Here is a 24,086-nt window from a genome sequence, read left to right on the forward strand (position 1 = left end):
CTCCATCCCTTTCACCTTAGCTTTCCCTTCCAGCACCCTCCCCCCCTCTTCAACACCCAACAACATTGTACCATTCCCTTGCCACATCTCAGGGGTTATATTAAGGTTTAGACGTTATGTGATAGAATTCAATCTATTGCACCTCATTATAGTACCTAACTTCACTGGACCAGATCATTTTACTCACTATAGATACCCAACGCCAAATGTTTATGCTCAATTCTTATTTTCATAACATGTATGTGATATTGTAATTTATACATTTTTTGTTTTATTTTTTTTATTTGCTTGTTGTCCAAAATTAACTGATAATTGTTTCTTACTTTATTTGATGATTGATGTCAAAAATAAGCAAATTAAAAAGAAAAAAAAATTGGCAAGTGGCAAAATTGCACCTTATAACTGAATGTACTCCTAGCTCTAAATGATGCACTTACTGTACAACACTCCTTCCTTAGAAAATCTCATGTGTTATGATTTTATCATTGTATCACTTAAACATAGGTTGAGTCATTCAAAAATAACTAATGTTTTCATCAACTGTCCTTGTTGACAAATTTTGTTTGCAATTAAGGCACAATAGGAACACAATATTGGAATACGGAGTCAATTTATACTGGAAATCAAAAGTTGAAATATAATTTCGTTTTACATGACAGTGATGACACTATTATGTAGGTTGATTATATTTCACAATAAGCAGCACCAGCACTCATCTTTCAGTAAGTAAATCTAAAATCAGGTAAAGTATTCACTATTGCTAAACTACATACAGCACTGACCTGGAGAAATGGGTTAGTTTATATGATAGCAAATGAGACTTATATAATGTCATGTATATTTTAACAATGCTATCTAATATGTATGTGTGTGTGTGTGTGTGTGTGTGTATATATATATATATATATATATATATATATATATATATATATATATATATATACACACACACACACATATATATATATATATATATATATATATATATTTATATTTATTTAAAAAAACACGGGTACAAGTATCCAAAATACAGTCACTGCTTGGTTGTCTAAAGGACCACGTGATCCATTTGGCAATAAGTGGTCTTGTATTCTGAACATACAGTACTTAGAGCATGCCACTTGATGTCCCCAAAACACAACCTAGCAAACAGCCGTTGCACCTAAAATCCTTTTGAACTACAATTCAAATAAATTAAAATAATAAAAGACTGCTTTTAAATCAAGTCACAAGTAAATCCCAATTTTTAACTTTTTTAGTCACGCATAAAATTCTTTGAACACTTTTGTTTTGCCTGACCATGATGACCTCCCCACTGTCCAAATTTTTCTTTCAAATGGGGGCAGCTATTTTAAAAGCACTGTAACTTTTCTGTGTGACTTTCATAAAGCTGACCCACAGTATTTGCGCTTGTGTCTGTAACATTATGATGGAACAGTTCGGGGTTTCTTTTGAAACTAAGGTTCACAGGCTGTGGGGTTGGTATATAACTATAGCATGATTACTTCTTCCGCAGGATCATATAAAGGATTCCAAGTATGAAGCTGAGGCAAAAACAGATCCATGCCAAAATAAAGCAGTATGCGTGATACCATGTGGTAGTCTGGGCTGCAAATCTGGCTGTGTAGATAGAAGCTCCAATAAGAATACAGAGCCCTATAAAGGAGAAAAAATGTACAATAAACTGTCTGTTCATTGAATTTTTAGCTCACAATTTTAACCTATGTTATCACATTTCTTTAAAAATTCTTTCAAATGATAACCACACTAAAAATGGGTTTGGCCAAAAAAATCATTATGCTGGGTATTGTAACTTACTTAAATGACTTATGATACTTGAAATGAGACGTCTTGCATTGCCCTTTGAAACTTCAGAAAAATTGTGCTGCTGCAATTTGACAGACATGTTGTGAATAACTGACTTTTTTGGTTGACTGTTGTCTGTTGATACATTTATTGCTTCGAAATGTCAATGACATACAACATATCTGTCAAACTGCAGCAAGAGAGTTGTTCTGTGATTTCAAAAGGCAATTTCAGGCAGAAATCTAATTTCAAGTTTCAAGAGAAATTCCAGCAAGTAGTAGTACTCAAAAATGATTTTCATGAAGCAATATTATTTTAGAGTGGAGTTACCTTTTAAAGCAAACATTACTAGAGCTGGGAGTTTCTGTTAAACGGTTTAAATCGCTTACTTTGTAACTTTTGCATTCCAGTGGGTATATTTACTAACCTGCGGGTTTGAACAAGTGGAGATGTTGCCTATAGCAACTAATTAAATTCAAGTTATTTATTTAGTCAATTTTACAAAATGACAGCTAGAATCTGATTGGTTGCTATAGCCAACATCTCCACTTTTCAGACCTGCAGTTTAGTAAATATATCCCTAGGTGTTGGAAAGCTTATGACTTGTGGCTTCACCAGTCAAGGTTCACTCATCATACACAGTAAAACAGCCAAAGATTTTCCTATTGTGCAATATATGTATCGTAGAGCATATATTTGAGTAATACTATGAATTTCAGATGATCCTTTCATTAGGTGTGATATTGTAAGATGTCAAAAAGTCAATTCTTATAGCAGCATCCCAGTTTTTTTTGTTTGTCAGGACTATTTGCATACATTTCTGTCTTTCTGTATTGTAGCAATATTTTTTAAATAATAGTTTCAGCTCATCAACTGCTGGCTATATTAAATATCCATCAATATGGAACAAAATCTATTCTATTGGCCAAGTGCATGACAATATGTACAATTCTTAGTAGCTTATCATTAGTTTTATTTGTATGCAGTAGTACATTTTGCACCTAGTCACAGTATACTTACAGCAGAAAAGCATCAAAGCTCCTGTGATGTAAAAGCGACATCCTTTCTCCAGCATGAAGAGCTGTCCAATGAATGAAAACAGGGCAAAACAGCAGAAGATAATGGCCAGGATCATGAAAGCTTCCACTGCCTTCATAGCAGCCTCTGAAAGAGAGCATTTGTAGAAGTGGCAGATTATAATGGGAACAGTTGGGATTATAGACAGAGCTGGACACTTAAGACTGGGGAGCCCCATGTTCTAATGTATATATACATTAGTCATTTTGGACCATAGGGGCCTCTATGTCTTAAGTGCTTGGGCCAAATGATGTATCTTTTGGAGAACTGGAGTACCTGGTCCGTGCTCCCTGTGCCCCCCTTCATCCAACTCTGTTTATGCACTACTGGTATATGCACTACTGATATGACTCATAATGACTTTTAGGAACTCTTGGTACCTAGGAATAAGTAAATGGGGACATCTTCTATGCAAGTATGTATCAAATCTCACAACTATTTTGCAGACAACACCAGGATGGGGTGCGTTCTATCCCACCAATTGGGACAAAACTGTCCCGATCAGGATGGGGGACAGAGCCCTCAAGTCGGGACTGTCCTGTCTAAATCGGGATGCTTGAGAGCTATGAAGTATATTGATTATGTTTATATGTATGTATGTATAACTGCTGCATTACACAGATGTAACTCAGCTAACCCATGGCGTTGCCTAGATCTTACGCAGGATCAGTATTAGTCACAGTGTTTACCTGCTAGTAAAAGTAGACTGTAAGGGTCATTTATGAACCATAGAAAAGGTGGATGCAGAGCATTTTGTTTCAATGTGAATACACCTATTTGACAGCCGTGGGTATTCAAAGGTGCCTGCCCCCTTCACCCTCCATACCGATGCTTCTTTTGTACATTTGTGGGATTGGAGAGAGGAATGCTCATATAGGCATAAGTAAAAGGTCACTTTAAAATTATGCCTGTTACTATAACTATATTAGAACTGTTACTTTTTCTGCTTTCAATAAGTGATAAAAATAAAGGGACAATGGGGCTATTTTTATTTTCTGTGTCACGTTTATACATTTTAATATCATTGGTATTTTTTGTGGCTGTAGATGTGTTTTCATTTATAAACTGTGCCTTGATCTCTGGCAGTGCTGTAGGTGTGTTGCAACTGAGATGATTTGAGTGGTTAATAAGGCTGAGTGTTCACCAGTTAAACTGGGAGCATCATTGTAGATTGTACCAGGGTACTAAACAAGCAGAAGTGTGTTCAATTGTTTGATGAGATAACAATTACACAAATAAATAAATAAATAATAACTTACGGTTCTCATCACTCATGCCATTAAATATGCTGACACATGTCCCATCCGAGCAATTTTGCCAGATACCGGTTGATATTAACCCATTACTATTTTTCATCCAAACCTAAAACAAAATGACCACAAAAAGTGCAATGACATACATGTATATAATATATCTGTCATTTGTATTACATACAATTCAATATATTGTTTTCAAGGAACTGTTAGCATTATAGTCCTTACTGCCGAATATTTATTGTATACTGGTGGTAACCTTTATATACTAACTTCCTACACACTTGGTGTTAGGAATAATACATCTTATAAGTACTTACAGTATATTGCAATATCTAAAAAGTAATCAACACCAAGAGCAGCAAATGTATTGTATCCCTACTTCAATACGTACATTGGAGATGGTGGCGACAAAGAGCATTATGGTGGTGGCAATATGAACCACAACGATGGCAGCCATGACGACCAACATGTTGGTATATTTTTGGGGATGGCACAAGAGATCCTAGAAGGAGATAAGATTGAAACGTTGTAATACAAATGAAGCGATTAAATCCCAATTGTGTGTGGAACACAAACACTGAACAAACATGTTATTTTGTAATTGCTCTTACTATAGTTCACATACAAGACCATGTTAGTTTGTCCTACATGATCAAATTTCCCTTTTGTCCTACATCCCATGTAACAAGGCAACATACTTGAGCTGACTTTAAAAGAAAAAATATGCAGCATAAAACACACTGGTGACTGCTCTAAATGTTCAAATGGGTTTTTAGCTACTTTATTAAGTAGACTGCTATAGGGCTTAAATTCGGTGCAGTCATCAGTGTCTGTTTTAGTACATCTTTGCTCAGTCACACATTGCTGCAACCTTACCCAAAAACCCACAGGCCGATACTAAAAATATATGATATTTATTGGAGGCAGTTGTAAGTTTCTTAAGGGATATGAACTTTAATTCACAGTGGCAGTTTCTTAGACTAATAGAGAAGCCTTTACTATGTATTTTTAAAGTGTACTACGTCTCTGATACGTATCAGTACACTTCATTAGTCTCTGTAATAATTAATAAGGCCAACATGTTGCTGACTTCAGTCACAAACTTTACTGAATAATTCAATTAAACAAAAAAGGAAGACCCTGTAGCTATTTACTTCTTTACCAATAAATATGAAAGCATTCAGACAAATCTGATGTCCTCAGAGGCATTTTTACACATTGCAATAAATATAGGAATATTGAAAGTGGTAACATCATATCTAACACCAAAATTAGTGATGTAAACCTTATAATGTAATGTTATTATATAGAGTTATAAGGACTCATTTACTAACATTACATTTAGGTGCGTCACTTACAACAACAACTAGTCACAAATTAGCTTTTATCTATTTACTGCAATTTAGACAATGAAAGCAAGTGGTAGACAGGAAAGAGGATCATAAACAGAAAATTCTATGAATGTGGGAGGAAAATAGGAGAAACAGGGTGAAAGGTAATGCGGTGGAGAGGAATAAATAATAACACATGGATGCATAAATACTTAGGCATTTATTAACATATATAATATCAGCTAGAGAAGGAATGTTGGTTCAGATCTAGTTTCTGCCATTATATTCCTGAATACGCAACCTCAAGGAGTGTCCTTATGGGTGAGGTGGTATCACTGCATCATAGGTATGTTTGGCTTGCAGACACACCTCCTACCATAAACGTGTAGATAGGTGATGTCATCTTTGCTCTCTTCATATCACAGCCAATCCCAATGGCTTGTTGTGTGTTTATATATGTTGTATTTACTTATTTACTTGGTTACCCAGCAATGAACAAAACAGACTTGGGGCAGAAGACATTTTAAGATGTGCACCTTATTTGTCAAAGAGGTTAAAGTTCTGAAACTTAAACCGTAGTTTTCCTTCAATTTGCTTGAATCACTATTTAAATATTACAAATCAATTTTCAAGTAACATGGCAGCAGGTAGTCATTAGTCATAATTCACAATTTTTATTTCAAATCTCTGCATAATGTCAAGGTTAATATCGGGACAAATACACAAGTGAAGGACTTTTACAGTAATGAACAGAACTGTGCATTTCAGATGCCCATGATGCAATGTGTACAAACACATGTTAAGAGCAGCTTGAACACATCTAATGTTAGGGATCATTGATCCCTATTAAGAATTTTTCTGAAGTTTCACTCTCCATTCACTAGGAATTCATATGTGTAGTATAGGTGCATTTGCCATTGAGATCAATGGTTTCTAGTGCTAATGTACCCCAGTTTTTCATTCCACATATATGTGGACCAAGTATTGTAATGTGTGGACCACTTATATGTGGATCAAGTATTGTAATGTTTGTTTTTCTTTGTATCAGCAAATAAAGCCATCACCATCAACAGTTACATGATAGTTGGACCCATGTTCTGGAAATATATATCAAATATGACTTGTTCATGTCACATACCAGGCATTAAGAATTTGCACTTTAAATATGCTTGTCAACCCAACATTTATGAAAATGCACCTTATCGATTCACTAGGAACTATTGAACTAGGCACATCGTTTTGTAACTGAGGTTACTAGTTCCTAGTGAATTGATAAGCTGCATTCTCAAGAATATTGGCTCAACTTACAAAGTGACTGCTTGCATAGTGTAAACAGGGGGTATACCTTAAATGACACTACTTTATCCTTTATCTAGCTCTTCAGAGAATTTTGTTAGGTATCTATTTATTTATTATACTTTACGAGGTAGATTCAATTTCCCCATTCTGTTCTTTAGAACAACGCGGCCCATGTACTATTAGCGTTACTATGGTAATTTCAAATTTCTCATGACAAAAATCAGCGGAAAGATTACTGTAGTAACAATAATAATGTGCAGCTATTACCGTAGTAATGGTAATAGTGCACAGGCTGCGTTGCTCTAAAGAACAGCACAGGGAATTGAATCTACCCCTATATATCTTACATAAGTCAATTCACAAAAAGCCTATACTCAAAAGCATGGTAAAACTATCAACACAGGCTGTTGTTTGATGAGTAAATAAATGTATCACAGAAAGGTCATGATTTTAGCACTAAGTAGAACCATTTAAATATTTAGCAAACTGGATCAAAGCCAAGCCAAACACTTATTTTGTTTGTTCCTGCTATCTGAAAGATAAAATTGTGGTTTTACCATTATTGGCCTACTGAGATTGGCTGCTCTTTGTCCTTTCCTGTTTCAACTAATAAGAAGTTTCATTCTGAACTTGAACTATTGCCAAGGGGTGTAAGGTAAAAAAAGCAGTGCTATGCAAATATAGCATTATGGAGATGTTAGCGGACAACCAAAGATGTTAGAATATATGTAATAGTAATAAATGCTTTCAAATTTTGGAGCCTACAGTAATAAGAGATTTTGTCACATCTCAGATAACATAATAGCACAACTTTACCTTACAATATCATATATTTTACATCGCTTTAGTTGTTTAAAAGTAAAGGATTGTTGGCTGATTATAGAGACAAAACAACGCTCTTAAGTAAAAAAAAGACTTTAATTTTAAGCCCAAAGAAAATAACTTTAAAAAAGGAATAAAATGCATTTTATTATGTTAACACATATGGTCCATTTTTATAGTCACAATTGCTTCATTGTATATAGAAAGTTCTAGCCTTTCAGATACACACTTTTTAAACATTAGCAGCTGGAGTGCCTTTAAAAGCTGAACAGTTTGTGAATTTTACGTTTTTACTTGATAACGTAACATCATAGATACATTAACTATACATTTGTTTGTGGGCTTGTATTTACAAGAGTTAAAGCAACACTAGAGACCGCACCTAAGCCTGAATCTCTTCTGGGGCTAGGCCAGTCATTTTTGTAAGAGCTCGCCAAGGCCATTCCACAGGGTGTGGACTGACTGGCACAGGGCAGAAAGTCTTCATTTTAATAGAAATCTATAGGTACAATACAAATAAAGCAACTTATATTGTCTTTCATGAATGCATATATAATGTTTTCAGAGTTCAAGTATTTGAGTAAACAATATAATTATGTTTACTAGAACAAGAGAGGTATCGTATATTTTCACCCACTCACTCAGGTAAAATGTTTTTATGCTGTCAGGTTTCAAGAATACATATAATAACATAAATCTTAAATACATATAACATATACATATATATTTTATAGAAAATAAAAGAAAATATATGACTATATTGACGTATGTAAAATTAAAATGTCTGCTTTTGACTTTGCACACTTAGTAAATTAAACACAAACATTTAAACAAATTCTCAAAGAAAATCTGTGCTCTGCTGTTCAATACTTTATGGGCCTGATTGTGAGTTAGGAGCAAAGCAAAAAAAGGAGCAAATTTGCACCTTGGCAAAACCATGTTGCATTAAAGGGGGAGGCAAATTTAAAATGATGGGGCAGATATATAATTGTGGTGGGGCATGTCACAGGTCAACTTTAATTTCAGTGTAAAAATAAGCTATAAAGTATTTGTGTGCTACTTACAAAAACTAATTTGCTCATTTTCTTTGCTTTGCTCCTAACTCAAAATCAGGCCCTAAGTGTCTATCATAAGTGCAGAAGGGTGTTGACATGTCTGATTATAACAAAGGCTGTGACTCATTGCAAATATTATGTGTGAAATGAGCACCAACACAATAACACAAGTAATACATCTAGGATTAGGGTTGTTCCTCCCTCTACTAAACATTCTTTGCAGTAGTCTAGCCAGTTATACATAAGTGCATTGTATGATACAGATGTGTGGAAGAGGACTATCACTGATGTGCCAAAATTTAGTAACAGTTTTAATTTTACCTATATACTTTAACACTACACTAGGACTACGTCTCAGTCAGAAACCGTATGCAATTGCTTGAACACGCACATAGGGGTACATGTATCAACTGCAGGGGCGCACGCAGGATTTTTAGGGGGAGTTCCCCCCCACCCAAAAACAAAACAAAACATAAAAAAATAAAGCGAGAGAGCCCGCGCATGTGCAGCAGCTCCGTTTCGGCAGCACTGTACTATACAGCAGCTGCGGCGCTGTCAAAGAAGCGTCCGCGGTGGTGCTTCTTTGACAGCGGACGCTTCTTTGACAGCGCCCCGGCTGCTATATAGTACAGTGACGCTATGTGGGGCACTTCGGTAGCGGAGGGGAGGGGTTTCTGGAAACCAAGAAACCCCCCTGCGTGCGGCCCTGAACTGCCTATTTTTTCAACTCGCCGCTATTCGGCGAGTTTGCAGTGAAAATTTAAAGCGGCAATGGCTTTAAAGGCATTGTTTTGTGTTTAAAGCCATTGCCGCTTTAAATTTTCACTGCAAACTTGCCGAATAGCGGCGAGTTGAAAAAAAATGGACAGTTGATACATTTACCCCATAGTTTGCATTTCCCATGCATAAAAAACCTTCTCTCCCCCATCATGCCTCTTCTGGTGTAAGGAGTCGTAAGTGGCAAAAAGCCGCCGGTCTGAATATCTGCAGTTGTGTATCTGAGCATGTCTAGTGTGAAAAACCTCAGAGATAGACACTCGCTAATGGGCATATGTCTCACTCTAGTAGCTAAGGAGATGACAGTGCCTAACAGAGGACATGCATGGTGTTCTTAGATTTAGTGGTTGTGGTATGCTCACCTGTTTGCAACCTAAACACGTGTGACTCCCATGTGCTCTGAACAATGTTATGTCTAAGCCCTGCTTACATATATTTCTCACTAACTCTACTGATTAAATCAAAATTAATTCACTAAAAATAGTCACTGCTCATTTGATTCTCTTATACTAAACAATGATATGTAATGCGTGTTCATACCTGCACATACAACTTATTGCACTGTTGAAATTTCTGCCTAACAATATATTTTGACCAGATTTGAAAATAAAGTGATCTATGCTTTGCAAAGCATGTGCAAAGTTAAAAAATATCCAACTATTCTGAACCTCTCACTGTATAGCCGAGCCGTAATTGAGTTCAGTATCATGCTCAGTGTCATAAATAATTTGTACCCTGTAAAAACACAAATTAATTACACATAAAAGTTTGTCCAGTGATATAGGTCTGTAAATTAGTGATAAATCTTCCTTGTGAACAACATTGTGTAAAGATTACCAAATCATATGATCTATATGCCAAGCATTATAAATCATTCACATACATATGTATTAATACCAAGAATGATACATGAATGTAAATGTGCTGTAATTGATCACAAATTGGGAACACCACACTGCTGGCACTCCCCATGTGCTATTTTTGCTGTGGATTGAGTAATCAGCTTTCCTATAGAATATTACTCTTTACTCTGTGGGAAACAGCACTGTGTATAACCTCCCTTATTATTCCAATTGGTAGGATTTGCTTATCTTCACGTCTATTTTGACATGCTTGGGCAGGCAGATTACTTGGCTTGAGTAGTAGCACAGAAACATGTTACAACATTATGGAGACAGCCTCAGGTGACATGTTAAGAAACTATGATTCACAGGTCTTCTCTCTTCACATGCACAGAAAACATGTGGCGTTATAATGAGACTGTGGTAGCAGAGTTTAGAGCTAACAAAATGTAAAGTATCAAGTTATATTTCCTACACACAGAGAGATTATGAAAACTTTACTTGTTGGAAGAACTTGACCAGATCTGAGTAATCTTGGTATAAGAATTCAAAAGAGTTTATTTTCATTATCACTAAGTCAAGCAAGAAATGATCAATTAACCTGCCGCTCGTTTCCCTTAGGCATTCAGGGCAGCCACTCTGATACAGAGCATTCATTATGCAATCTGGAACTATTTCACTAAAATAGAGAGCCACGTTGGACAGATTCTGTTATTCTAGGTGGAGACATGCTCTTCCAGCTCTCTCCTGGATCAATTGATAACCTCAAACATGTGCCAATGAGGTTTATCAGCTTACTGGAGTTTCCATTCTTTCTTACCAAATCCAATCAGTTCTAATTTTAATATTTTAGAGCAATCATTTGGCTGAAGATACACTGTCCAATGTTTGACCAGAAAATAACCAAATTTGTCGACATGTACAGGTGAGATGATTGAGTTAATAATTACAGTAAACTAAATGACTATATTTAATATATATGACTTTTTTACCATTTAGAAATGCAGATTGTGAAGTACGGGGATGTGTAAGCATTGTGATTATTCACAAGACAAAATTGCCAAATTTTGACATATTTATACTAAATGATTATGAATTATGAATAATGGAGTGAGGTTACAAACCTCTGTCAGGTATAAACACTTGAAATAACTTTGAGCACACTAAGGTGACTGGGTGAGTCCTTATCACTGCTGCTTCCTTCAAACACACCAGGAATAGTGAAACTTTCACCATTATTCCAGCCACCATTTAGCATACAGCTGTAGCAAACTTTAAATTGACATTTAACTCAACAAATCGTTCATTTCAAAGCATTAGATGTCTAGTTAAAGTTTGCTACATCTGTAATATGGTTTAGTCAACATTTTGTATGTATGCAGTATTTCAGTTCCATGAGTGCTTTTCAGAGAGGCTATACAGTGTTGAAAGCCTGGCACAAAAAAACAGTCTGCAAAAATAGCCAGAGATGATTTTTTATTAAACAAACTATCTCTTTTCATGAAGTCATCCCTTCCAAGTAACATCTTAATATTAATGAGATACAGCTGGATTCAGGAGTCTGGTTATTCTGCTGTCTAGGGGGATATGGTAGACATAGAGATCTTATAATGTGTATAGAAAAGGATATCAGTGCTCAGAGTTGGGCAACACTATGAAAAATTAAAAATGGGTGTGTGAGACACTAATAGGTCAAGGGACAATAATAGGGCATTAATTGCTCTGCCAGCAAGTGTATACTTCAAATTAAACCAGCAAGTACCCTGGGGGACTTAGTTGGATTGCCCTGATATCAGTGGCGGAACCGTGGGTGCAGGAGTAGCCGCCACTATGGAGACAGAAGTCCGAGGCTCTGCAGCGGCCGCACCGCCTTCACCAACGGTAGTTCCACTACTTTGTATAGGTGCATATCTGCCCAAGGCCCCCTCTCTGCTCTAAAAAGGCGCCTGGGAAGCTACAACAGCAATGTCGGGCCCTTAGCCAGATTTTGATATGGGCCCAGCAATGCTTATTCCACCACTGCCTGATATGTCATTTATTAATACAGTTCTGTAAATAAGACCTTAGTAAGAGTATCTTACAATAAACTTAAAAACATGATTTTCACCCTTTCAGCAGAGAGAACAGGGACAGTTTAATTTTCTTTCAGCCTTCACTATAAAAATGGTCAGCTTGTAATTTGTCATGTATCCTGATTCAGCTGCTCTGTGGAAGTCAGAAACACTCACTATACAGTGGCCTCAGGCATCTCACTTTTATCTTTGAAATGACAGAAAAGCACCTGGGGCTGTTTGAGTTAAAGACTAATTTTAGCAAACACATGGTCACCATTTTTAATGCTAATACTGATTTTTGTAAAATACACTTTATTTCAGCAGGTAAAAAGGCCCGAGGCATTACTCAAATCTTAGTAGTTTTATGTTGATTTCCACAACTAAACTTGTCACAGCCATTTAAATTTTTTAGATAAGGGCATAAAATGACAAACAGATGTTTCACATTCGTGTACCACTTAAGCACAATTGATTCCCCAAGTGGTCCTCACGCCAAATTTTAAAGGGTGCAGATATTGTGCAATGGATATATATATATATATATATATATATATATATATATATATATAGTGTAACCAACTGTATATATATATATATATATATATATATATATATATATAAATCCAAAATACATTTGGTTACTGTACTATTATCAAGTCAAAATGGTGCGTTTTAGAAAATTTGTAATTCTCTTTTCACATTAATAAACATATGAAAATACAAAAAAAAAAATCCAACTGATCCACCACTGCATGTTAGAATTTTAATACCATCTTTACAATTTTACAGAGCAGTATAACATAAGTATTATGCCTTAATGTTCCAAATGCATGAAAAGTACATAGTAATATTTTTTAATTTATTTACCCATTTACTTCTCACATATGTGTGAACAAGCCCATGGAAAGATAGAGTTTTTGTTTCATACTTGGTTAATTTATCAGTTAATGGGAGAGGTCTACTGTTCAGTAGTTCACAGACAATGTAATGTAAATACATGTTTAGTAATTCAGTTGAAATTGCAAAAAGGCAATGATAATTTACCTTTTCATTGCAATTACTTGTAACAATAGACTAACAGTGGAGTCATAAGTTATTCAATCTATTAATTACATGATATGCAAGCAGGCTGCAGGCTCTTCACACAATTAACAATTTAGTAAAGTTTTATGTTAGGATAAAATAAACCAATACCGCTAAATATAAATACATGCATTCTGGAAAGTACATTTCCTGCTGAAGATTAATAATTCCAGGAATATCTACTATTACATTAATATCATGACAAGTGAATGTACAACAAAATTGTGTATTGGTGGGTGAGATATAAGGAAAAAGCACTCCACCCACTGTCAGTGCTATTGTTGTATATAGCCTTACATGGCTTTACATGGCCGCGCGGTCTGATTACTATGTGATTTAGTCACACACATACAGTCTTAAATTGCCTATTTAGCTGTTAGAGTCAGATTATTATCAGGCATCATTGCCATTTTTCCAACCTGCAATATCAGTCCTATTGCCCAATATTGGCTGTGTTTTGCCAGCATAAGGGGGTAACTTTTACTAGTGCATGATCGCTACGTTCTGCAAAACTCATACTTGCCAACTTGCTGAAGTTGGCTTCCGGGAGCCTGCCGGGGGAGGTGGGTGTGATGGGGGCGGGACTCCAAAATTCGTGTCATTTTGGCCCCGCCCCCGTGATGTAATGACACAAACACGTCATTTGCCAGTAGGGGCGGGGCCAAACGCTGTGATTCCCGTTTTGGACCTAATTCTGCCAGATGCGGGACACTCTTCCCGGAAGCCGTGAGACTCTCGCAAAATGCTCTCCCGGAATGTCCGAGAGAGTTGGCAAGTATCGCAAAACCTGACGGCACCATTCCCCCAAACTAACCTCACAGTGGATGTTTCACATTTTCCTCATAATAGTGCATGTGTATCAGCAATTCAGCTATGACCACATCTACTATTGTGGCAGTATTAGGCAAGAGGGTTTAAACAAATGTGCTATTGTCTTACTGTTTCTTCACAGTAACTTTCTTTTTTGACTGAACTTTCTTAACAAATTATTTGATTCTATTACATTATTTAAGTGTTTATTTAAGTGTTTTGAAGAAATAAAATAAAGGGAACCAAGAGCAGATATGTAACTAAAACCCATTTCACCAGTGAGATAATAATCTAGGGATTCTTCTTCTTTTAATAACTTTGATTTATTTAACTCAAAAAGATTTTTATTAAAGTTTCCGAAGAAGAGAAATAAAGAATATATATTTACATAGACAGTCACAGTTAAAATGGCAGGTAAATGCATCAGGTATCTTAAACAAATATTCAACATTAAAAACTTTCTTTTGTTGTGACCATTATGTGCAAGGAAACAATAATACTCACGCATTTATGTCATTGGTTATATGGATCTTGGTGATGGCTAATTAAAAAGGGTTTTTTTCCATGTCAAAAATAGAGATCAGATAAGTAAATAAAATGAACATATAAGTTCATTTTATTTACTTAAATATAATTACCATAAATCTGCATCATCCAGGATACAAGTTACTGCCACATTCTTGACTATGCAGAAATGGAAGTTGCTCAATCAATTAATAGGTTCACAGCACATGCATGAAATTGTGGGGTTATCCAGAAAGGAAAAAACACAGAGAAAAATCCCCCAGCAACACGGCTGTGAGCGAATAAAATAGCTGCTATTCTACGTGGAACTGTGAACCAGTCACCTTCACACATTAGAGACATCGCTTGTAGAAGCTGCTGAAAAGATTGTGACATCAATGTGAATCTGCTTGAGTAATATTTACGAAACCTGATATCATTCATGAGATATTTGTTTTTAGGACTTAATAGGCTGCATTCTTATGAATATTAGACACAATGATGTTGTATTGTATTGGGGTTGCACTATTGTTTAGGAAGTCCTAATGTCTGCACTTTTCTAAACTATACCTCTATGAAGTTCAGGGCATAAGCATCTCTTAATTTGATAATCAAACCTGAGGTTTCTGTCTTGTATTGCCATCTTGTTTGAAAATATCTATTCCCCAAAAATACTGTTCTAGAATGCACCTCTATCTGTTTGGTTCTAGCAATTGCCTATTTGGTATTAGGAAATTAAGCTATTACCTTGCTGGAATTTAAAATAATATTTGAAATAATAAATAAAATATATTAGAGATACAAAAATTAGTGCTTATTATGCTAATAATTTATAAACATGGGCCAACTAATGTTAATTAATAAGTTGTTCAATTATTCACAAATGTATTGAAAACACAGATATGAATCTAAATCAGAGACATTCTACACAAATTCTGAAACTGTAGGGAGCCAAAGTAGTTTCCTTGATCTCCACTTTCAGAAAGTGAAGAAGTGCTTAGCTCTGGTGAAGGACTTGTGAACTACTCTCTGTTACTACTAAAAAGGAATATGGTTAGTATGTGATATGTTAATTTTTACATTTTACCAGAAATATATAGATCTACTCCATGTGCCTATATCCTTTAGACGCATCTTTGCAAAACCATGTTGCTATTAAGGGTGGGGCAGGGGGTGGGGTGGATTTTAAATGTTAAGGGTAAAAATAAAGCCGTCCGGTGTTCTTGGGCTACATGCAACAGCAGGCAGTATTTTTCCTGCATGCAAAAAGAATTGCAATTGTATCCCTAACATTTCAACATAGTTTGTGCAGGTGCAAATTGGCACCTTTAGGGTACAGTGGAGACTTTTTAAGTATTGTGCATAATCAGCAATGCTAGGGCTTGTAGAGTATAATTAAGAGTGTAACATATTTACTTTGTCGGAAAAATTATACCAAATAATACTTATCTAGGGTGTGATTATTATAACAATCTTTCTTAGATGTCTATTAACACACATGTGAAATTATGTTCAACTTTCCATAAAAACAAAATGTTGTTAAGTTTTAGCTAATTCAATAGAGGAACTGGATTGTTCTTTGGGACTTTTGACAGATAGCATATTTTTTAAAGAGCCAATATAGATGCAAGCCTGCCTGCTCTTGTGTGCAGACACACTGTTGATTACTTACTAACAAAGCATTACAGTGCAAATGCTCAGTAACTCATAGCAATTACACAAACACTTGCTTTCTTAAGGTGTCCATACATTCTGTGATATGGGCAGCCAGTTAGGCTGATGTTGTAGATGTGAAATGAGGCTGAGGGTAAATGTTATGAGACAATAATTGCATCTGACCATTGAATTTTTCAGATTTGGCAATAAATGTCTATGTGCAGGTATGGCCAAATCTGACAGTGATCTGGGCGCTTGACAGTTGAGTCGACGGATTGGCCAGTGTATGGCCAGCTGGAATCTATTTGACACTAAATTGATCAAAGAAAAGATAAGGCAAAAAAAAAGCAACACAATATACATCCATATTATGTACTAATTGTAACTGTTTGTTCAATGCGTAATTTGTAATTGTGTACTTATCACCCTACGTACGGCGTTGTGGACCCTTTGTGGTACCTTCTAAATAAAACCTAATATCAAGATAGTAATCCATACAGTAATAATATCTAAATTACTCTAGTTGGGAATCATGTGTGTTTGTAGAATCAGTTGTGACAGTTGTTGCCTGATTACAGATACCAATCTAATAGTACATGCCAATAAATAAACAGGAAGCATGTGACTGCAAATAGATCTACAATAGAGTTTTGTTTTTCAGCATATATATTATAAATGTATGCTCTTTCTCTTCTGTTCCAGGTCTAGCATACAGAATGTGCTATGTATATGCTGACACTACATTATTGAGCCAATAGCATTAATATTTAATGTTGTATTAGACAGTTGCATTTTTTCAGCTAAAAATTCCCCAACTTCTTTAAATAGAAGAAAAAAAAACAATTTTCTATGGCTACAGTTCATTCCTTTATAGTTTGGAATTGCAAATCTTTCATTAATGTCAACATTATCTGGATAATGCTGACATCACCCAGGAGCAGACAATAGTTACCTATTTCAGAACATTTTCAGGCATGAGGAACTGTAATAATGTAGGAGCCTGTTTCTTTGCACTTGATTGACTTTATAATATAAACACTAGTTATTGCAACTGCAAATTAACCTGCTAACTTTAAACTGATCCCATCAGCACATATAAAATACATCCTGGTTGTAGATCTATTAGGGTTTTACTTTTGGCGTGAGATGCAGAAATAGTTTTATAAAAAAAACTATCTGTGCTAATTTTTAGCAGCAGATATGGATTTTCAGTGTCAGTCACTGTACTTCAGTTACATGCGTTGAAAATTTTACTTGGGAGCCTTAAAGTTAGATGATGACATTGGAAGGCTTTGTCTGTTTCTATGTAATGAATGGTACTGTTTAATTAAATTGGAGCCATCAGGTGGAAAATCTACAGAAATGTCTAGGGTACATCTGCTGGCAAAGATCCATTCTGTACTCATACTATAACTCCACGCCCTTAATGTGTTTGCTCAGCTCGAGCCGGTTGCTCCACAGAACACTTCCTAATATTTATAGGTCTGAACCAACACCCATCTGCAAAGGGTGTGGTCACACACTTCTTCCATATTCCCTGCTCCTATTACTTAGAGCACACTGAAATCCTACATTACACTTTTCTGAGATTCTACATATATGAAAATATGAGTACATATGTGAGTGTAGATATTTCTATGAACACAAATAGCACATACCATCTAATGTATCTACATCCTCCCCCACAATTTGGCAAAGCTCTCCTTATTATACACGGTGTGTTCTCTACGCTGTTGACATGCACAATTCAAGTATGGAATATATTCCTGATTGGTTTCACTTTAACCTTTGAAATGAATACATGTACTTCCATACAGGCTGCTGTGCATTCTTTCTTTTCTCCTTAGTAAGTGATGATTTCAAGGTTTTGACAGATTGAATAGTCTAAATCTGGCCTCACATGCTGCAATCCTATTGCTCGCACTCTCCACGACTGAGCACATAATTGACCATTCACCACTTACTGGATCACTACTGCATTATTGTGGACTGACACATAGACCAAACAGACACAGAGCTAAAATGGTGATCTACTGTTTGCATTTACCAATGTGTCTGATAATGATCCTATGAATTTCATTAGATTCATTATCAGATATTGCAGTCATTTCAGGGGGATACTGGGCCAGTTGCCTAAAATTGAAATGAGTGTGGCCAGCATAATAGCTGTGGAGAATAGCTTGGTTCTTTTTTGCAATATAGAACATAGCTCTGGGAACATAAAAACATTTGCCACTGAGATAAATACTGCAAATGTGAGAGTTTTACTTTAAAATCTATTGAAAAAAATATTTACATCACAAATACAATTTCAATGTGCATCAGAGTTGGAAAAAGATGAAACATTGGGACCTCTAATTAATAGAACGTAAACATTTCACCTTCTAAACTGCTAACACTGCAATTTTCCCTACTGGGATAATTTACCATCAGTAGAATAGCACAGCAGACATTTGATCTCATACTACTCCAGCCTAGTAGTGTATCAAAAACCAATCTAGCTCACCGCAATTGTCATATTTAAGTCCACTCTTTGTCACCTGATGCTTGTCAAAACATAATTCTCAAATTGTACACCCTAATACTCAAAATAGATACTTAAAGCCAAGTGTGAGCAGTGAGATATAAAGATTGAGATTTTGGCTGCCAATCAAGGTATTTAATTTTAAATATTATAGCATGAAATCATTATATCAATAATACAAAGCACTTGCAAGTTCTGAACAATGTTTCCTGACTCAGTATGCAGTTCGCAAAAATGAATTAAGCAAAGTAACAAAATAATTGTTTGTTACATAAACAGTATAACATATACACATCTGGCAACCTTTTTATTTTGGCTAAATAGGTGATTGCCAAAAAGATAAGACATTTTGGGCTAGATTTACTAAGCTGCGGGTTTGAAAAAGTAGGGATGTTGCCTATAGCAACCAATCAGATTCTAGCTATCATTTTGTAGAAGGTACTAAATAAATGAAAGTTAGAATCTGATAGGTTGCTCTAGGCAACATCCCCACTTTTTCAAACCCGCAGCTCAGTAAATCAAGCCCTTTGTCTTCATAGTGTGTTGGGACTTGTGAGTCACAAATGAAGCTATAATGTCCCTTGGCGTATATTCTACAAGTGTCTGCACATAATCAGGCATCATTCCACAGTTTTACATAACTAGTGACTGGGACCATGACATTGGTTAACATGAAAACAAACTATTTGGTCACCTACATTGCCATATAGATAAATGTATTGACATTGTGGAGCATTCCATTCCCAGGATTGAAATGCTCCACCATAGGATGAAGGAGATCACTCAGAAGGGCAATTGTATTTATTGACAATTACCTTGCCCTTCAAAGGAGTGGCTGGACTTTAAACATGTTAAGTAAGTGCATCAGCAAAATATTTGAGCTACTAGAACTCTGCACCATGGGAAACAGCATTCAAGCCTGAAGGTCTCTGTTGTCATGTGCCACACATGTCCTCTTACTTACTATATCTGTAAGTGGATGGTTCATCTGACCTTATAACTGCTCTGTATAGGTCACTACCTTGTTCTTAGCTCCTTCTCTAAATTCCTCAATGAACGACACTGACAATACTATAAAAATGGAGTCACAAGGGGCGTGGCCTATATGGGGAAACGTGCTCGTGATCCCAGTTTCAGTCCAGTTATCAGTTACTCTTTACAAGTTACTTTATATCTCTGTGTCCCATGCACCAAATACAATTGTAGCTCTACTGGGAAATGACACAATGTCATATATAAAAATGACAGCATTATATAAAAATTTTTTCCATTTTATTGTATCAGATGTATAATTGTCCCCCTTTTATTATATGACTTGAATATTGTATATTATATAAAAGATCTGTGATGGAATTGTATTCTTTGCTGCAACCAGGGCATGGTACATAAATCATCGAATAAAAATAATGAGGACATGGTATAATGATTATACATTGATCGTACACAGAGTATCTTGCAATAACGTATCAAATAGTTGCATTTGTGTTATTGTATTAAAATACTGTAGTCCACCATCAATATGTATTTTGAAAATATGTCTTATTTATGTTTCCGCATGATGCTATTTTCATAATACCCAGCAGACCCTGTGTGATTATTTTGTCATTCTCGGTTTCATTTATTTAGTGGTAGCTACTTTTACTACTTCTGTCTTCAATACACTGCATGCTACAAAACTGCTAAGGTTTTCAGTTTAAGTAAAAATGCAAAGAAGTGTAGCGTTATATTGTACTCTTTCATTTACAAGTATGGTATTTCCAAGTTCATATTGTTCTAAGTGGATAAGTATGGTTAAAATGTTAAGCCATGAAAATGTCTTATTACTATTGTGTGATAGCAAATGTCAAATATCACACCAGCAGCCTACCCCACCCTGCTGGAAGATTCTCTGACTCATTGTACATTGCAACACAAGAACCTAAACAGCCCAACCTATTTTGTTTTCATCTAATGTCAGACACTGTCAGAAAGAAACCACATTTGGTCCTTTACTCAGAGTTTTAAAGGCATTGTCAAATCCACTAAAAAGTGCGTCCCATAGATGACCTCAGTATGCATTCATGTTTTTTATACAATATTATAATATGTAGGTGTTTAAGAAATAACAGATATAAATATATAGTAGTTTTCCTGTACTAAATGCTGCATATGAAATCCTTTTCCAAAATGACAAACAGCTGAATGTTCTCGTCTGCTGGGACATTACTGCTCTGAGGAAAATATTCACAACGAGATTTCTGTATCCCTAAAGCTAAAATGTTATCACTGCACATGTAAATATTTTTCACATACCTATATAAACCCAATGCTTTAAGTTATATTCCTGAATAAAAATTCAAGCTAGAGTTGGTCAGAAATGACCAAGCATCTGGTTAAATTATGTTCGAGGAGAATCACAACAATAGTGTGCATTTTGAGGAGTGAATTGAAACCCTCCAGTCTACTTCAATACATATGAATTGTGGCTACTACCAGCCCCGTCTGCCCACGGCTAAGTTCTGTCCCTGATATATTGATATATATATATATATATATACACCCATATATAAGCCAATACTTATGGACCATTATCATTTTTTTAGATATTTTCCATGACTGAACATCCACTGATTCAGTGAGAGATGTGAGAGGGTAACCAAACAATGGAAGGCGTGTTGTGTTATGGGTTTGATACACTGTGGGTTTGATATACTTGTATTCCTAGTACAAATGGCAGGGCTAATAGTAGCCTCTTTTGCTACGGTTATACTGACAGTGAACAATAAATGTCCTATTCTCCAACCACGGTCTCTGGAGAAACTCTCCCAGCTTAAAACTGTACACTTCAAATATTTTTATCTGTATGCTTTCTCTCTGTCTCTGATAATTTAATTAACAATGTAATTGTGAACATATTAAATATAATGAACTATAATATTTTTGCAAAAAAGAGCATCATGGGACCAGCCTATATTCTGTAGTTCTGTAATCTGGGCCACACCCACTTTTCATGTGTTCTAATTTGCAATCATGGCAAATATTGCACTGCTTTTATAGTGCACATTAGAAGGCTAGTAGATGTACTGTACTATATTGAGCTGAAGCAAAACGTGCTAAATGTGAAGTACAATATTCGATGTTAAGGCTGGTGGTAAGCATGCATTTTGTACGCTGCATATTATATGACAGTAAATGGTTGCATATGTCCTGCTATAATATTAATTCTATTACAGTATACCACATCTGCTCAGTGCTTTCACACTAGCGTTTTTTTTTAAGCATCATGAATGTTGCATGGAGTGTTTTCACCTGGCATTGAGAATCCGCTCAAAGAAATAAAACACAATAGAAGAAATAGGAACATCTCCATCACAATGAGCAGAACAAGATTAGCACAACATTCCTTTGATTGTCCATCTTGAAAAATGTTTATCTTTATGTTAGGTCATAAGCTTCTGAAAACAGCTTAGAAAATTGCTTAGACACGCATGAAACACTTTACAGAAATCCTCACTGTGTTCCACAGAGCAGATAAAAAAATGATTGCAGACATTTATGAAAATGCTATTACATTTTTAATTAGCGTTTGTAATTGGCAAAAAATATGCTGATTAGAAAAACGTAAGTGTGACACTAGCCTAATGCTTTCCGGCAAAAGCATACACCAGCTGAGAAACTATCTGAGGTACAAGAACTTATTGTTACATCATAAGGAATGTGTCTAACTACATTAATAATGTTATGTGTCACATGTTCTGGTCACCGCCTTGTTAAACTGCAAGCAAAAGGGTCCCATGAAAAATCTTTTAAAGAAAATTATGAGATTATAGACACAGTCACAAAATCTTCTGTTGTTAATATTTGTTTAGTATTACTGCTTTACCATATGTTGCCGGTTCCTTAACAAACTCATCATTAAAATAACTTGTTCACAAGCTAAAAATAAGTGTAATGGGGAATGTTATATTTTGGTTTAGTAGGCAATGTTAATCTTGCAACTAATAATTATTCTATGTACAAACTTGATTTGCAGTTCATAAAGCAACTCAAAAACAAATATTTTACAATTCTTGCCTGCACCAGATTTATATTAAAACAGATCCTGTAGAATTTCTTTGCCACCAGAGGTCCTGGAATTTGTGCTATCATAAGTTCATTTTAACAGTCAATCAGCTTTTATTAACTAACACCTATAAAATGTGAAAACTTCTATAAATGAGATATATATGGTGATGTTCGTTTGATAGTTATTAAGCACTGTTCATTCAGCCATATAACTACCCTGCACCAACATTCACAAAGTTTTGTAAGTAGCAATACATGTTTTTCCATACCCAGCAGTGCTTACCTTGTATAACCAGGTCAGAGTCTGGAAGTCCTCTCTTCCTTTTAGTGTGAATGGCAATACTTGTAAAGTGTTATTTCACAGTTATATGTTTTCTGTGATGCAATTAGGGAGGTGCCTGTGTGTGTTTTATAGGAACCTATTTGCAAAGAAATAGCAGGGAAAAAATTCAGCTACACCCTTTTTTTTGGCAGTCGTACAGTTGCAAGTTATGGGAGGAGGCTGAAGGCTATAATACATTCTATACAGCTTGAGTCACAGTAACAGTTTTTGTTTAGTTTTTTTTGGTGGAAAAAAAAATGAATGACTAAACCATGCCCCATGCCCGATGATGCACAGAGAGACGGATTTGTTTACAAAAACACAGATTTACAACTAGAGAAAAAAATAAGGTGTGGGCGATCTTGTGGTAGTGGATTGAGAAATGCATGGAGTTTTCTGAGCATTCCCCTTCCTTATTACATAAGTTTAATATAGTTTAATTCTAAAGTGCAAAAATATTTCAATTCACCACAACTCCTGTATGAAAAAAGATTAAGCGTTTCTTTTTATATTCACTATAATCTCACATAACAAAAGTCAACTTTTCCATAGACTATAGTTTTGGATTTTAGCACATTGTCATGTATAGTCACAAATGTACTAATAAAAATAACAATGTCATTTTAACTAATAATAATTAAATTTGCAACATCCAGCAACTGAAGCTATTATTCAACAGAACTTACTCTACAACAAGAATGAGATATCTAATTATTAAATGTATTCTCCTCCACTAATAAAATTGTTGACTTTCTTTCATAGGTTGCTGTTATTTACATATAGCTTATAGAATTGGATTAAGTCAAAATAGTGTCTTACACTGG

General features: G+C 35.4%; 1 protein-coding gene across 1 annotated transcript; it reads right to left on the minus strand.

The window, feature by feature from the left end:
• Nucleotides 1–1,239: 1,239 nt before the first annotated feature.
• Nucleotides 1,240–23,350, minus strand: EMP1 (epithelial membrane protein 1). The gene is made up of 5 exons (XM_075182876.1): nucleotides 23,224–23,350; nucleotides 4,531–4,641; nucleotides 4,143–4,245; nucleotides 2,827–2,970; nucleotides 1,240–1,656 (listed from the first exon to the last, which is right to left on the minus strand). Exons 2-5 carry the CDS (start codon nucleotides 4,606–4,608, stop codon nucleotides 1,502–1,504), a joined length of 480 nt encoding a protein of 159 aa, XP_075038977.1. The 5' UTR covers nucleotides 4,609–4,641; nucleotides 23,224–23,350; the 3' UTR covers nucleotides 1,240–1,501.
• Nucleotides 23,351–24,086: the final 736 nt, after the last annotated feature.

The sequence above is a fragment of the Mixophyes fleayi genome, chromosome 8 (assembly GCF_038048845.1).
Source record: "Mixophyes fleayi isolate aMixFle1 chromosome 8, aMixFle1.hap1, whole genome shotgun sequence".
Taxonomy (NCBI): Eukaryota; Metazoa; Chordata; class Amphibia; order Anura; family Limnodynastidae; genus Mixophyes; species Mixophyes fleayi.